We start from the raw sequence: 16,450 nt of genomic DNA on the forward strand, positions 1-16,450 counted from the left end.
CATCTCCAAGTGCATCATTTCCCGCCTAAAATGCACTATGGAGGGAGTCATTTCCGAGAATCAAAGCGCTTTCGTGGAAGGCCGTCAAATTTTCTACAACGTCATCACTGGTGTTGAAGGCACTCACACTATAAAGCGAGGAAGGTTTGGCAACATGAAGTGTGGGAGCCTTAAACTCGATATGTCTAAGGCCTTTGATCGCGTGGAGTGAGATTTCCTTGAAGCGGTCATGCGGTGGCTCGGTTACGCTATGGATTGGGTGGAATTAGATATGAGATGCGTGCGTTCTGTTCACTTCTCCTTTATCCTCAATGGAGAAGTGAAATGCAACGTCACACCTCAATGATGACTTCGACAAGGAGACCTCATCTCCCAGTTCCTCTTCCTTCTTTGCTCTGAAGGTCTCTCCGCCTTGTTTCGCTGCGCCGAATCGATGGGGACTATTCAAGGCCTCCGCTTTGGGTACCACGGCCTCCAAGTCTCTAATCTTTTTTTTTGCGGACGATAACTTGATCCTTTTCCGAGCCACAGAAGGAGAAGGGCGGGAAGTCAGGGCTTGTCTCGATGCCTATGCTCGTGCCTCCGATCAACTCATCAACTACGAGAAGTCCGAGATTAACTTCGGGAAGTCGGTGAAAACAAACCGTGGTAACATGATGGGTAGAGCTATTGGAGTCAACATCACCGAGGGCCATGACAAATATCTTGGTCTCCCACTCTCCTATGGGCGGAGTAAGGTGGAAGTTTTTAGCTTCATTCGAGAGCAAGGAACAAGGTCAAAGGTTGGAAATGCAATTTATTCTCCGCGGCCGGGAAAGAAATTATCATCAAGGCTATAGACAAGCCATTCCAAGCTACGTGATCCATTGTTTCAAGCTCCCGAAGCGCCTCATCAACGATCTTCACAAGCTCTCGGCAAACTTTTGATGGGGCACTGACAAAGAAAAGAAACGGACCATTGGGGTCGGTGGGATAAAATTTGTGCGCAGAAATATCACAGAGGCATCGGCTTTCGAAACTTGGAATGGACCAACAAATCCCTTCTCGCCAAGACAGGGTGGAGAACCCTCAGAAACCCCTCCTCGCTTGCCTCCCGGGTGTCAAAAGAGAGCTACTTCCCCAACTCCACGTTCCTTGAAGCCTCGAACACCCACGACTCCGGGCTTTGGAGAAGGCTGATTTGGGGTAAAGAAATTATCGATCAAGGCTCTCGGTGGAGGATCAGAAATGGTCTCGATGTGGCCGTGTACCGAGACTGCTGGCTTCCCAGAGCAAGGAACTTCTGGATCCGTCGGAGCAGTACTTCCCCGACCGATACAAATGGAATGTCCCACTTCTCTGACCCCTCTTCTGCGACGACAACGTCGAAGCAATTCTCCACATTTCGGGCATCATCGACTCTGCCCCAGACGCTCCTTGCTGGCACCATACTAAAGACGGCGAATACACCGCCAAAAGCGGGTACTGGTTGTTGCGGATTCTCAACAAACAGTTGAAGCTTCCTCGAATCTCTCTACTAGGCGATGGTGGAACGCACTCTGGCAGTTTCGAGTTCCTCCTAAGGTACGCTCCTTCCTTTGGAAAACGTGTAGGAACTGGATCCCCACAGGCCGGAACCTCGCTGCCCGAGGAATGAAGATCGATCCGAGATGTTTTTGTTGCGCGTGCGAGATCGAGACCTCCTTTCACGCCTTATGGGCTTGCCCGGCGAGCAAGCGACTGTGGAAATCTACGGGATGGTGGCCCTCGATCAAGACTAGCTACCGTGGAGACATGATAGAGTTCCAGGTTCGAATCAAAGATCTCCTTAGCAGCAACGACTTTGATATGTTCGTTATGTTGGCCTGGTCGTCTTGGAATCGCCAAAATGCCGCAGCTCACGACAAAAGGGTTAGCACACTGGAAGACTCCATCAACAATGCCCTCAGTCTCCTAGAAGAGCACCGTGAATGCGCCAACGCTGGCCCTCCCCGACAGACTCCTCGTCACCCTCAGCCTACTCGATGGCCCTCGCCAGGTCCTAATATTACGGCGCTATCTATCGACGCCGCCTTCTTCTCCGACAGAAGTCATTGTGGTCTCAGCGGAATCTTCCGCTCCTCCGACGGGACTGTTCGCGGCTCGTTCATCGCTCCGAGCAACGCTGCTTTCAGCCCTACTCTAGCGGAAGCTCTAGCCATCAAATCCGGCGTCTTAGCAACCCACTCCTCAGACCGACTGCGAGACCCTCCCGAAGCTTCTCCATTCTAGCCCCCTGCCGATGACCAAGGTCGGCCGAGTCCTCGACGACATTATTGCAGTGGCTTCCATTTTTAGCTCGTTTTCTGTTATTCATATTCCCAGAACCTGTAACTTGGCAGCCCACCTTTTAGCCAAATATGCTTTAGACTTTAATGCCCATTCTATGTAGATTGACTCTGTTCTTTCCTTTCTGTGGGAAACAATTTTAGTTGATATCCCCTCTATGAATTAGTCACAGTGACTTTCTTTAAAAAAAATAAAAATTACTGTGTCTGACCGTATAGCGTCGAAGCCAGGCGCATAAAAAAAAGGTGCTTGATTGCGGCCGTATGCGACAATAGAGTGTATAGCCAATAGTTTTTTTTCAGTCATCTTGGTCTTTAGGAGTATTTTAATTTAACGAGCCATAATTTTCCAATCTTTTATACCGTTGGGTTAAAAACTGAATTTCATGTGTTATTAGTCTCTTTTTTTTCTCTCTATATCTAAATAAGAACCTCGGGTTGAGAAAGTTGATTTTTTACACAATAACATTTCTCAATATCATTTCATTTACTCCTTACATTTTTTTTTTTTTTTTTTACATTTCATGTGTCTAAATAACTACTTCAAAGTTAATTTCATAGGGATCCCGATTTCATACACGAAGATCATAAGACGAGTAACATAAGGGAAAATTGATTAATGATGATTGATAATATATTTGTTCATGTATGACTTAGGCTGCTGATTAATATGGAAAGACGGTTTTTATATGAAATTTTGCAGGAAATCCGAAAAATTGGAATCACCACTCTTGATAACAACAAATCTACATCCCGCGCTTGACTAGTTTTTCATTCATTTAAAAGATAACAGCTGACATAAACTACACTATTTGGCGTATGGATACCAAAATGTCATGCAACAGATATTCAATATCTCTTGAAGACCTACTTAAACAATCCCTTTTAAGAACAACTTATTCGTGTTACAGCCATACTTCATAGAAAACAATTGAACTAGTTTTTTGTATACAAACTGTTCAAACATCAGTTTGTTCCGCTATAACTTAATTTTCTAAGAAAAATACAATTTGAAACAAGTACATAAATAGGTCACGCTAGCCAGCCAGATCTCATTAACTAGGTCCTCGGCGTTGGCTGTTTCAGAACTCAACCCACAAAAAGCAGTCAGTGTAGAAAGTTAGCCAAGGCATATGTAGGTAAGAGACAACAAACTCGTCATCTTTCGGTTCATGAATTCCGTCCCGCAACATGTGGCAAAAAATAAGAGAAACCAAGTTTTTAGCGTAACTAGTCCTTAAACTATTATGGAAGTGGTATTTTGAACTAAATTTATGGGTAAAATGATCATCAAACTATTAAGTTTAACATCCTATTCTTTTTCATTAATATATTAAAAACAATTATGAAATCCGACAGCTAAACAATTTGCAATATATTTACAAGCTTTAAGAGCTTGTTTATGTTTTGTTCATACTTTTAAAATAAATACAGATCTTACTCTAACAATCCAAATTTGTTCCACTTATTTAGCCATTTTAAGGTGAGATAATAATTTGTTTAGTTTCGCATATATAATTCACAAGTTCTTTAACCCGGAATATGAGTTCCAAATTCCGCAGATGATCAATTTCATTAAGAAAAAAGTTTAATATAGTTATGGAAATGACTAAAATGCTACCAACTGTTTTAGTACGATTTTTCTTATCAGATTAGTTTAGGGGCCAATATGACACACCCGTAACAGTTCAGACACTATTCGCACTAAAAGACAATATATTAGTAATCCTTACAGGTCTCGTAGCTAAAATTGGTGGACTTCAAACTGACTATCGAAAGAAACATTGGTTTCATCAAAATGTTCAATTTGTTATAACTAACCTCGTATTGTATTACGAATCTTTGATCCCAAGAGCTTCAAGAGATTCTGGGCCGACGAGGAATATGCGTTTCGACGATCTGTAACGGAAAGCAACTACTCCTTTATATGCTGTTCGTGGTACACCGTCCTGTGAGATTATGGGGAAAAAGACAGTAAGAAAACCGATACTTCATTTAGAAATTGACATTACACAATTGGTTCTGATCAAAGAAATAAGCAGAGTAATAAATTACCTTCCACTCCTGAAAAACACCAAATTGACTAGCAATACGCTCAAAGTCCGATTGATCTATATAATTTACTCGGACATCACCGTCAACATTGGAAGCCTTCAACGCAACGTCCCATCCTTGGACAAGTTTAGCCTTTTTAACCATTTCAGCAAAGTGCTTCACATAATTTTCCTACGTAGAGTTGAAGAAAAAAAAAAAGTATTATTACATCGACCAGTAATTATAATTCAAGCAACACAGTCTCATATGATGAATATCCAAGTACCTCCATCAGGTAGCTCAGGTCCCTTGATTTCCAGTCAATCTTTCAGAAGAGAAATTAACATTTAGTGTGAAACATGGTTTATATATATATATATAAATATATATATATATATATATAAATATATATATATATATATATATATATTATATTAGTAAGCACAAACCTGGTTTTAGTACTAACCTCAACATCATTTAGCTTGATTGGCCTGAGATATTGATCAAAGAATTGCCCCATACTTGATCCCTGCAGAAATTTCAAAGAAGATAAGTAGGTGCAAATGTTCAATCAGTTCATATCAACCTTAACTTCTTAATAAATAAATACATAACAAAAGGCAAAAAAAAAAAAATACATAACAAAAGAAAAACGTTTTGAGTTTATTAAATAATGAACAGTGAAAAAAAGAGCCATTCACATACATGCTCGCCAAAGTTATATGTTCTGCAGACTTCAGGACGAATAAATTGTCGACCTTTGTGATTTTCCTTCAACCTCAACCAGTCATCCCAGTAAGTAAAGTGTTGTCAAAGAAAACATTTTAAAAGATGTACGACTGACAAGTATTCATGAGATTATAACCTAGACACGCCATAGACTACTAAAATAACAAGGATATGCCTTTGGCCACTTAGGTGACAGCTCATCCCATGTAGATTTAGTCAGCATCCATCCCAGTCCGGGGAAGAAATCTGAGCGGTAAAGTGTGTCTGCAGATTATTTCAATACCGGAACAGACAACACCAAAATATAGATCAGTTTTCTTTGGTGAAGTGTGAGATTGTAAGCAAGCTGACTGACTATAGAAGTTGGACATAAACAAAATTTGATAATAAAAACGAGACAGAGAAAGTTGAACTGGATGTAACTGATGAATTCAAACCAAGATGGTGATGTGAAGACTGATATGTCATGGATCTAGTATAATTTATGCTATAAAAACTCTGGATGAAAGAGATTATCCTAGAAAGGTGACTTTAAGACAAATTTCTCATGGACCTAGTATGAGGCTAGTGTTCCGAACTATTGATGAGGGACTCGGAAACTTATTTTGACTGAGCTACTAGTCAGTCTACCTTGTTCATAATTACTCCATACTAGACTAGTACGGTATGTGAATGAAAGTGAAACTGGGTTTGATCTACAACCCAGATGGTAAAATAAACAGAAAATTCATAAAAGAAACTCACAAGGATCATGCACAAACTGTTTTTGCCCATTGTCGTTCCATGAGGAAACAGCCATGATAGACCTTCAAAGATAAGGATGAAAAGAAAACTTTTAAGACAAAATTATTGGTTAAAAAAAACTATACACAGAGTTTGATTTCATCATAAGACGTACTTATCTTTATCAAGGAGATCTGCGGCAGCCTCAAAGTAGCTAAAAAAATCAGGTGCTATTTCCATGTCATCTGTGTTTTGAAGAAGAAGAAAAAAAAAGTTATATTCCAACGCATTTCCTCCTAACTCTGGAGTCAAACATAAAGAAGAAACGAATACCAACTCAGAAACAACGAATAGAAAAACAATTACCTTCAAGTATAATAACTCGGTTAAAATTGTGCTTGTAGAACAGTTGATCCAATGCCCATTTATAATGACCTATAAATGGCGCAAATAAGCATCGAGTATGTACAACAATAGTAATAATAAAAATCTTACGGGAAATCTTGTAATATGCAATCAGTTCGCCTGGATGCTCAGGGTGTACTGGTTCATTATCCAAATGCTGCAATTTATCGAATTCAAGGTAACACGGATTAGATCTGGCAAGGCCAATCAGTATAAAAAAAATTTAACAATTTATTCATACATTAGCTTAACTATTCAACTTTGTATCAGTACGACTGTTCAACTTTCAAATCCTTCAGTTGATCCATCTTATTTAAAATGAAAGTTAGAGAGAAAATATTGTCTACTGCAGTAACCAAAAGCCCCATTAGTAATGGGATGAAAAAAAAATACCATTAACATAATAAAGAGAAGGAAAAAAATATAACTTGACAGACAACTTCTTTAGTATATCAACTCATATAAAAAGCATTCTTGTAATTCCTAAGAAACCATCATGTACACAAATTTATATATAACCTGCATATATGTGAGTTCATCATAGCTAAGAGCCTTGCTTTTGACTTTTGCATCAGATCCGTCCTGAGAGAAAAATAAATCAAAAAACTTTTTCAGCCATTTACCAATTGAGTGATATATGGGCGGAGAAACTACAATAGTAATACTGTTTACAAAAAATAAGGTAGGAATAACCTGAGAGACAAACAGTGGATACTTTGACGCAACAGACGTTTGATACCTAAAGAATTAGCGAGTTATGTAATTAGGTTAACCATCAATTTAAATGAGTACTATGCTTTCCTGTCAGACTATAAACACACTGCTAACATAAAATTTACTTTAAGATGGACTGAACGGTCCTCTCAAGATAATCAGCACGATTGCATGCCATAATCACGACTGCTGCTACTGGCACCTAACAGATTAAGCAAATAAACATTAACATGCTATAAGGTAAAAAAAATTCCAGATGATCGACACACAAGAAAATTTATCTTCATTTTCACCTGTTGTTTGTCAGTCAGTCTTTCAACGCCCTTCCCTACAAGAATCACATAAGAAAAATTACTAAGCACCATGAGACAATTGATAACAACTCTTTATTAATCACCCCAGTCTGACCAATTATGATTACAATTACCCCCAAGTCTGGCTGGTTTAACCTTTGAGATAAATATGTCTTATCTCCCTTATTATATATATATATATATATATATATATATATATATATATATATATATAACACTAAAAGAGGCAGATTATAGGACTCTGACAAGAGAAAGATAGATATACTAAGAGAGTAAAGCATAGCGAGAAAATTCACGAAGAGCACATACTTTCAAGATCTTGAACAAGGGCCCTCAACTGCGCACATTCATCTTCTTGGCGCTTTCTTGCTTCTGAAATTGAAATATTTCGGACAGAGACTGAGCACAGTTATATACTTTCCTGAATTTCTTTCCGCCTCTTAGAAAATAGAAAACAGAAAGAATTTTTTTAAATTGCTCCTATATGACCACCTATGCATTTAGCATACATATGCTCTGCTGAGAAAAATAAAAGGAAAAATGGAATCTGAGTTTTACGAATAAGGCCAGGTCTTAAACTACTTAAATGCCACAGGAAAGTATTCAACTGTTTCTATGGCAATAGATTTATCCTTTTAAAGAAAACACGGTATACACGGGAAGTTTTTCACCTTCTAGGGCCACAATGCGCCCTTGTTGCATGCTTATCTGATCGATCAGTGATCGTAACTGTCTACTACACTGGCTCTCGGACTCAATCTGTAAGGGGAAACACATACATGGGAGTTTTCATATGATGTTGCAAGAAACTAGCAACCTGTAACCATAGTATTTTATATAAAGGCAAAGCCAAGTTGGTTAAAAAAAGTAAATCAAAACATCACACGTAGAATTATACATCAGAAAATATTTGCAATCTGTACGGTCACAAGAACATTTTTAACTTGACAAGGGACTAACAGAGCAATTTAGAGGTAGAAACCTTTTTCTTTTTTTTTTTTTTTTTCTTTTTTTGCTCGTAAGATAAAAACCAATTACAACAACAAGGAAATGTGTCAAATGCAAGACCTATCATGCTATTCAATTCATTCCAATCAAGGTTTCTGAATTTTTTTTTTTACTTCCTTGTTTTTCATGTCAGCTTTCTTGGAGCTCCAAAACTGAAATTAGCTTGTTGAATTCCAGATCAAAGTGACAATTACCATCGTCACATGAGATGCACCAAAAAAAAAACCTAATCATTAGCGTTTTCCAAAACAGACACAGACTAGGACATACCGCGGCGGAAAGGCGATCGGAGTACTCCGACTGAGTCATGAAGATCCTCATCTTCAAAAGAGAAACAGAAAAGTCCAACCAATTTGATATAAATGTGAGTGTCGCAAATCTTTTGAAGCACTCGCTTTGATGTGGAATCAATGAATCGTTAACGGAGAAGATGAGACTGATCGGTACCTGAATGTAGAAGAAAGCCGCGGCGGCGAGTAACAGAAGGAATCGGAAATCGCAGAAAATCTTAGCCATGGTTTATATCGGAGGAAAATCAATCTTCTTCACCCGCGAGAAATGTTTTAAATAAAGTTTCTCTTGTATTCAAGTTCTACTGCTCGGCTACCGGGAATTTTTTTTCCTCGCCTTTGACATTTCACACCATTTTTTCTTTGAGAATTTCAGTAATTCGGCAGTAAATGGATTAATAAAAGCTTAGGCATCAGAATTTGTCCAAATAGACTATAATATTTTTAAGAAAAATTAAACGAACTAAGCCAAATATTAAAATTATAAAATAGTCAATATTTTAAAATTTTATTAAAAAATTAATTTGAATGACACGAAAATCATTTCTGACTTGGAAAGATAGAAAAATTATGGCATAACCCTTTGATCGTGATGTCTGAAACTCGAATTCCTGGCATCTCTGATGGAGGTGCACACTCCTGCACCAAAATCTCCAAATATAATCTCTGCCGACTGGCTCAAAAAAATCAAGACTTACCTCTAAAGGAGATCGCAGCTACGATCCTAGAGCATGACCCGTGAGACTTTCACATCATTGAGCTCGAGGAAAGCGCACCTCGTGAGACAAGGAAACGACAGTCACCATCAAGAACATTCTCGGCCCGGCAGGGCAGACTCGTAGTTTCACCCACTCAAGGGGCTCCAAGGAAGAACGTCACTACGCTCACACAAACGAGGATGAAGGTGATCACACTCACTCTCACACGAACGAGAGCGACGACATTGTCGACCCCAAAATAAGGATCTCATTCACGATATCCCCGTCATTAGGTGATGCGCCGACAAGCGCGTTGTTCGGCATGAGTCCCAAAGCCCCGCAACTTCATCACAAACATCTCGCTCCCGCTCAGGAACACATATGAACTAGGCCCGAACCGCGGCCCGTGGACGCACGGGCGCCACAATTTTGCAACAGTGAAAACAAAAACCGTAAACTATCTCCTTGCCACACATACGACTTGAGGCAGCACCTTGACACTTGTCGAAGAAGCTCGGGAAACCAGATTCCCCCTGAAAACAGGGCAGAGCGGACGGCAATCGGACTCGGGCAAAACGACGTTGCTCCGTCCCATACAACCCACATTGACCAAGCCTCCAATGAGAGATGGAAGAGTGCCCCACTCGCCCTGGCCGGTGCCTCTGCAATACACGCAGACGTGGCTAGCATAGTTCACGACTTCATGAACGAGGTCTGCAACCTCGTGGCCGTTCAAAACATGACTCAAGAGGTCTGGGGAATAATAGAATAGACAACTTCCCCATATATGGTTGACATCTTTGCGGAGGAGTTCCCAGCCGACTTCCGTCTGTCGAATCTCGCGCTACAAAGGAAAAGGAGACCCCATTCACCACATACAACAGTATTTCATGTGAATGGTCGTGAATAGGCATTTACTGACAATCTCTCAACTCTGGAAGAAAAATACATGTCCCTAAATGACTTCATTCATAGCTAAAAGTCTCATGACAACCGTCGTAGGGAGGAAGACGAATCTATTGTGCACGACTCACGAAGAAAAAGATCGAGGCCTGATGATAGCTCGTGCCCTCATGCGGAATCAAAGCGTCAGCTAGCGGATAAGTTTTGCCACTACACGAACTTCGCACCGTTGAACACACGGCCTGAAACGATTCTCACTCTAAGGTGTGAAAAGTTTCGCGAGCCTGCACCCTTGAGACTTGGCACACATCGTGATATGACAAAGTATTGTGCGTTCCATAAGGACCATAGTTACTTGATATCCGACTGCAAACACCTAAGGAGGCAAATCGAAGACCTCATCCAAGCAAGTGAGCTAAAATAGTTTGTCCTCAAAATAATCAAAAATTTCGACGCCCTCGCAGGCCGATTGGCCACTGCGGCTCGCCAAGAAAATAACGGCAACCACGCGCCGCCCCTCAATATCGTCACTTAAATCTCTAGGGATATATTCTATTTTTTTGCTTTCAATAAATCCATGGCCTGGGAAGATATAGTTATGATTCCCTCGTGGAAGTTACGTTAAGATCTGAACGAATAAATAAAAATTAGTTCACTTTTTTAAGAATAAAGGTCTACAATATTTTGCTCGGTAGCTTGTACGGCTTGCGTCTTGGGCCAGAGTGCCTAAGCGGTTGTGGTTCTTGGCCCACAGTATCTAAGCGATTTCGTCTGTAGCTTGTACGTCTTGCATTACTCTGCTTTGAGATGACACTTTTTGGCCCAGAGTGCCTAAGCGATTGTGCTTCTTAGCCCGAAGTGCCAAAGCGATCTCATCCGGTAGCTTGTATGCCTTGCACTGCTCTGCTTCGCGATGACGCTTCTTGGCCTAAAGTGCCTAAGCGGCTGCTTCTTGGCCCACAGTGCCTAAGCGATCCCATCCAGTTTCTTGTACGCCGTACACTACTCTGTCTCGCGATGACGCTTCTTGGCCCAAAGTGCCTAAGCGATTACACTTCTTGACCCACAATGCCTAAGCGATCCCGTCTGATAGCTTGTATGTCTTGCGCTACCCTGCCTCGCAATGACGCTTCTTGGCCCATAGTGCCTAAGAGATTGCGCTTCTTGGCCCAAAATGCCTAAGCGATCCCGTCCGGTAGCTTGTATGCTTTTCATTACTATGCCGCACGATGACGCTTCTTGACCCACAGTGCCTAAGAGATTGCACTTCTTTGCCCACAATGCCTAACTGATCATGTCTGGTACCTTATATGCTTTGTGCTACTCTGTCTCGTGATGACGCTCCTTGGCCCAGAATACCTAAGCGATTAAGCTTCTTGGCCCACAGTGTCTAAGCGATCCCATCTAGTAGCTTGTATGCCTTGCGCTACTCTGTCTCGCGATGACACTTCTTGGCCCAACGTGCCTAAGCGATTGCTTCTTGGCCCACAGTGCCTACACGATCACGTCCAATAGCTTGTACACATTTTGCTACTCTGTCGCGCAATGACGCTCCTTGGCGTAGAGTGCCTAAGCGATTGCCACTTCTTGATCCCCCGAGCCTAAGCGATCCCGTTCGGTAGCTCGTACACTTTGCGCTACTCTTCCCAACATGAAAATCTTTGTTTGGCGCTCACGGCCTTTATTCGATGTCGCGCATACAACCACGCGCATTGCGCCCCTGCTTGGCGAAACACATATGACCGAAAATACGCACGCACGGCCACTTGTAGCTCCCTGCGCGCGTGAGACTCCTCGTGTGCGCCTAGCCTCCCCCAAATCCAAATTTGTGGGATTTCTTCAGCCCTCCAACTCCTATAAATAGACCTCACACCTAGAGGGAAAAGTTAATCAATTCTAAACACTCTCTACTCGATTACAGAGTTCTGAAACGCTACTGAGGACCCTCTGCACATAGTTTCCTCTGATCGAGCACAAATCTTCTCAATATTCTCAAAGAATAACGGTGCCCATACATCACTCATAGCAAGCAGACTAATGTCGAGCGTCGGAGCGCGCGCCGCCTTTCTAGCTTATTTTCTTCTTGTTCTTATTCTCAGGTCTATGCGACGAACGAAGAACGTTCTTGAGCTAGTGGAGTAACACTTGTGACTTTTGAGTTCCGTACACTCGGCTCGGACGCAGTCACTTGGTCTGGTCTTGGATCGACTCGCCCGAAGTCTTCAATCATTGTTCAAATTTCAGCGACAACGGATAACATAACTTGAAAGTAAAAATAGAATTGAGAATTAAAAAAAAATTAAGTTTTATAAGATAATGGTATTTTGTTTCAAAAATAGATCAAAACTCAATTTATGTAGTTTTTTAAATACAAATTTTTTAAAAGAAATTTAAGGTGTTAATCGGTCTAATCACATTAATTTCTTTCATTTTCCTCCAGTTTATATTTTATATTTAATTTTATTTATTTATTTACCGCTAGATATTAAAATATGAATATTGTATCTTTTTTTTGTTTAAGGGAAGGGCATTAATTACCATCTGTAAATCCTTTCTCTATTGTTGTTGATAAACATTATCAATATATATATATATATATATATATATATATATATATATATATATATATGTAACCTTTTCTACGGGCAAGTTATCTATTAAATGGGACTAATGTAATTGATGTTTTCGGAGGAGAAGATACAAGTTAAGCGTACGAGCCCAAAATTTAGAGCAAAAGACGAGGAATACACCCGCCCTACAAGAGCACGGTAGGGATATTTAAGGAAGCATCAGCTAGATCGGACTAAGAGGAGCTCGAGCCAAGAAGCAATAAGAGATTAAGATCTCAAGCAAAACAAGAGAATGTCATACTTACAATTATGATAAAACGAGAGTTTGTTCCTGTATATAACTATTATACAACGAATGATTGACAAGATGAAAATTCTTGGGGAATGGTGAGTTGGTTGTACGAAGCATTGTTTTAAAGACCTTGTCTTAGATTGGTGGAAATGGTAAATAGTGACTATTAAGGCCAAGAACCAACATGTGATGAGTTTGTGTAATTAATTGATTTGCCAAACTTGTGTTGTAGAGTGCCACCGATTGACAATGATGATTGTATTCGAATAGTTGGATCAAAGAAACCCAATAATATGACCTAACAGTCTAAGACCACGTAAGATTAAGACTAATTCCAATATGTTTAGCATACTAATTTTGATATGTGCAAAACCCTCTACCAGCCTTTACACGTGCAACACAGCTCCTTCACACGCCCGCCCAATCGCACCAACTCTCCCATGCGCGTGACGAATACGTGTCAACAGCTTCTCGCCTGAATGGTCCTCCCACCTGCCTGCATGGCCCAACAACCCTTCTCCTCACATGTGGGCTTGGGTTCCCGCCCTTTTGAAGCTTCTTCTTGCCCAGAAGGCTCGGGTTCTCGCCCAGGCTCGTTTTCTCCTCGTCCAACTCTGTTTTGCTCACCCAAGAGCACAAAATACCATTTTTTTAGCTAATCTTGGATAGGACCCCCCTAAAACTCATATCACACTCAACCCAACCTCAAAACTCTATAAATACACCCTCTCCATCACCATTTCTCTCTAAGAAATTCTCACCCAAGGCAAACCTAAGCCAAATCTCTCCTTAGAACCGTGGATTGAGGGACGTTTCGAATTTAGACCCCAAAGTGCTCTCTCTTTCTTGGCTTCAAAAGGAGTTGATTCCTACCCCTTTACCACAATTCGAAGACTATCTGAGACTCTCAGATATCTGAGTTCTTACCCCGATTTTCTTTGAGCCTCTCGAGGTCTAGAAAAGTGACTTTGTGCCCTCCAAGACAAGACACGTGACCAAGTCCACCCACGCAACATACGTGTCCTTTAGTGTTATTGAAAAAATGTATCAACAATGTGTGCCGTAACAGTTACTTAAATGACACATTTTAAATAAGTTTATCATGCCATATACATACTATATATGATTTGGAGTTTCTTATTTATATAATCGAGACTAATTTTGAGCCTAATTTGTGTAATCAATGGTAAATGGTCAGGCACTAACAAATGAAAAAGTCGATGCTCTGCCGATTTTTAACTTGGAACAATTGATGACTGCATTATAGCCTCACACAAAAGTAAGCAGCAAAAAACTTAGCCTCGATATTAGACACTACTCTTGGATTTCTAAAATGAGAATTATCAGAGTTTCATGGTCTATCCTGCCCGATTGTCATTTAGAGGTGGTTGAAGATTACGAAACAAAAGCTTGACAAGATGGAATCTATGAAAGTACTAGATTAGCTTTGAGACGTATTATTTTGAAGACTTGGCCTTAGAGCGTAGAAAATAGTAAATGATGGCGATGGAGGCCAAAATCTAACATGGGAGGAGTTCGAGGAATTATTTCATTAGGCTTGTGTTATAGAGCGCAATCAATCGACAATGATGATTGGCTTCAAACAATTAAAGTAGGGGAAATAGTTGTGGTGGATTATCCCCATTAGGTAATCTTTGTTGATTAATTGAGAAAACACACTACAATATGATTTTCATTCCAGCCCTAAGCTCCTTAAAGTTTTGAGACAATTTAAAGTGCAATATCATGAATCATCTTGTTGCATCACCACTCATCAATTTCTCTTAGTTTGTAAATGTCGCAATCTAAGTTTAGTATGAACTTAACATGACCTATAAAGAGTAAAAAAGGTTAGCAATCTCCCATGAAAAGATGGACAAGAACGAAAAATTCTCAAGATTAGAGTTCTCGAGGTAGTAGTATGTATGAGGGTACCGAGTCTCTGGGACATGTCGGTACCAGTCGTATGCATATTGTATTTATGGGCAACCATGAGACCTAAAGAAAGACTATTACACGAGAGAGGTCACATAAATTGTCGCTTATTTAAGAGCATATTAAACTCACGGTGTGTTTCAGTTTCTTAGGGAATGAACTGAGCACCAACTCAAATATTCAGAGCGTTTATAACTTGTTTTCTAATGGATTATGTTGGATTGAAGCCCAACAGTTTTTGTCGAAGCCTAAGCCCATTAGACGAGGGAACAACTTGGAGGCGTCGTCTGTTGAGGTAAAACGACACTGGACTTGAGACATTAAGTCCTGGTGTATTTGACTTAGACACGACTGTCACCGCTGGATACTCGGCTAATCCAATGATCAGGATTGCTTCTGCAGAGACATATAAAAGGACTGAAGACTCGTCGTTTCAATTCATTCGATTCTCATTCTGTCATTTTGTACTCGTCGCTAGGGTTTGTTTGGCCTTGAGCGATTCTCTCATCTTGTTCTTCTCTGAGTGATATTGTGAGTCTGGTTCGATCATCTTGATCGTGAGTTCTTTGTGAGAACTGTGTAATTGATTCTGATATACTATGAGTGTGGTTGTGAACCTTGAGAGAAGAAAGTGATCTGTGAGGTGGTGTGATCGATTCGAAGATTAGTACACGAGCTTTTCCGGTTGGAGCTCAACGAGGATTAGGGTTCAAGCCATTGTTTTGGTTTGGATCTGAACCTCGGTAAAAATCTGTATGTCTCTTTACTTTTCTTTATAGCTTTCTGTTGTTTGTGTGTGTGTGTGATTCGCAAGTTCGATAAGTGTAGAATTGATCTTTAGGGCTAAAGTTTCTACAGATTAGAACATTAGTATTACATTTTATGACATAAAAAACTTGATAACCTCATGTTAGGACTTTAATGGTTGACAGTAGGATACTCATATTTCAACGTTGAGGTCATTTACAATTTGATACTAGAGATAGATACCCAGTCTTTCATATTACTACTCTTGAACTTGAATGTGCATACACATGCATCTCCTTTTACTTTATCCACTCGTGGTTTGACTACGTTATCTATGTTTTACTAATTACATTCATAAACTAACAATCTTTTCGAGTTAAGAAATGCTATGACATTATTGGCACCGCTACAAGTTCAAACCAGGGTATGTTGGCGATTAAGGCTGTCATGTCAAGGATGATCTAAAGGTTTTCATGTCAAGGATGATCTAAAAGCAAGAAACCACCGATTAACTTGTTGCGGACTACACTTCAAGAAAGACTAATAAAAAAAAAAGGCTCAAGATCAATATAAATGACCGACACCACCGAAGAAGACTTTGTCTCTTTTGATGTATATAGGCATTATATACTGTACTAAAGAAGAGTTCACCAAAGTTGAAATACCATTTTGCCCTTAATTGTGTTACATACCTCTCTTTGCTAGAGGTTCTTTTTGTCTATTCATAATTTCATATTATACACACACATGTGTACGTGTAAATCCATGCGGCTGTATATGTC

General features: G+C 40.1%; 2 protein-coding genes across 3 annotated transcripts; one reads left to right on the plus strand and one right to left on the minus strand.

Annotated features, from left to right (window-relative positions):
• The first annotated feature begins 229 nt into the window (after nt 1-229).
• LOC149389402 (uncharacterized) lies at nt 230-1,496 on the plus strand. Its single transcript, XM_089622616.1, has 3 exons — nt 230-319; nt 402-782; nt 990-1,496. The coding sequence occupies exons 1-3, from the start codon at nt 230-232 to the stop codon at nt 1,494-1,496; spliced, it is 978 nt and encodes a 325-aa protein (XP_089478742.1).
• A 1,541-nt stretch (nt 1,497-3,037) lies between these two features.
• On the minus strand, nt 3,038-8,913 carry CGL1 (alpha-1,3-mannosyl-glycoprotein beta-1,2-N-acetylglucosaminyltransferase). 2 transcript variants are annotated; one of them, XM_089623571.1, is made up of 19 exons: nt 8,681-8,913; nt 8,504-8,554; nt 7,897-7,984; nt 7,535-7,597; nt 7,205-7,239; nt 7,037-7,113; nt 6,891-6,936; nt 6,717-6,779; nt 6,288-6,354; nt 6,159-6,227; nt 5,968-6,037; nt 5,814-5,875; nt 5,243-5,333; nt 5,046-5,139; nt 4,807-4,869; nt 4,627-4,665; nt 4,362-4,532; nt 4,128-4,255; nt 3,038-3,485 (listed from the first exon to the last, which is right to left on the minus strand). In XM_089623571.1, the coding sequence occupies exons 1-18, from the start codon at nt 8,747-8,749 to the stop codon at nt 4,139-4,141; spliced, it is 1,335 nt and encodes a 444-aa protein (XP_089479697.1). In that variant the 5' UTR covers nt 8,750-8,913; the 3' UTR covers nt 3,038-3,485; nt 4,128-4,138. The 2 variants fall into 2 exon arrangements, with proteins under 2 accessions (XP_089479697.1, XP_089479698.1); XM_089623572.1 differs by having other exon boundaries at nt 3,038-3,468; nt 8,681-8,912.
• Between the last annotated feature and the right edge of the window lie 7,537 nt (nt 8,914-16,450).

The sequence above is a fragment of the Urtica dioica genome, chromosome 8, assembly GCF_054948205.1.
Source record: "Urtica dioica subsp. dioica isolate 48M chromosome 8, U.dioica_male_clone48M_v1_H2, whole genome shotgun sequence".
Taxonomy (NCBI): domain Eukaryota; kingdom Viridiplantae; phylum Streptophyta; class Magnoliopsida; order Rosales; family Urticaceae; genus Urtica; species Urtica dioica.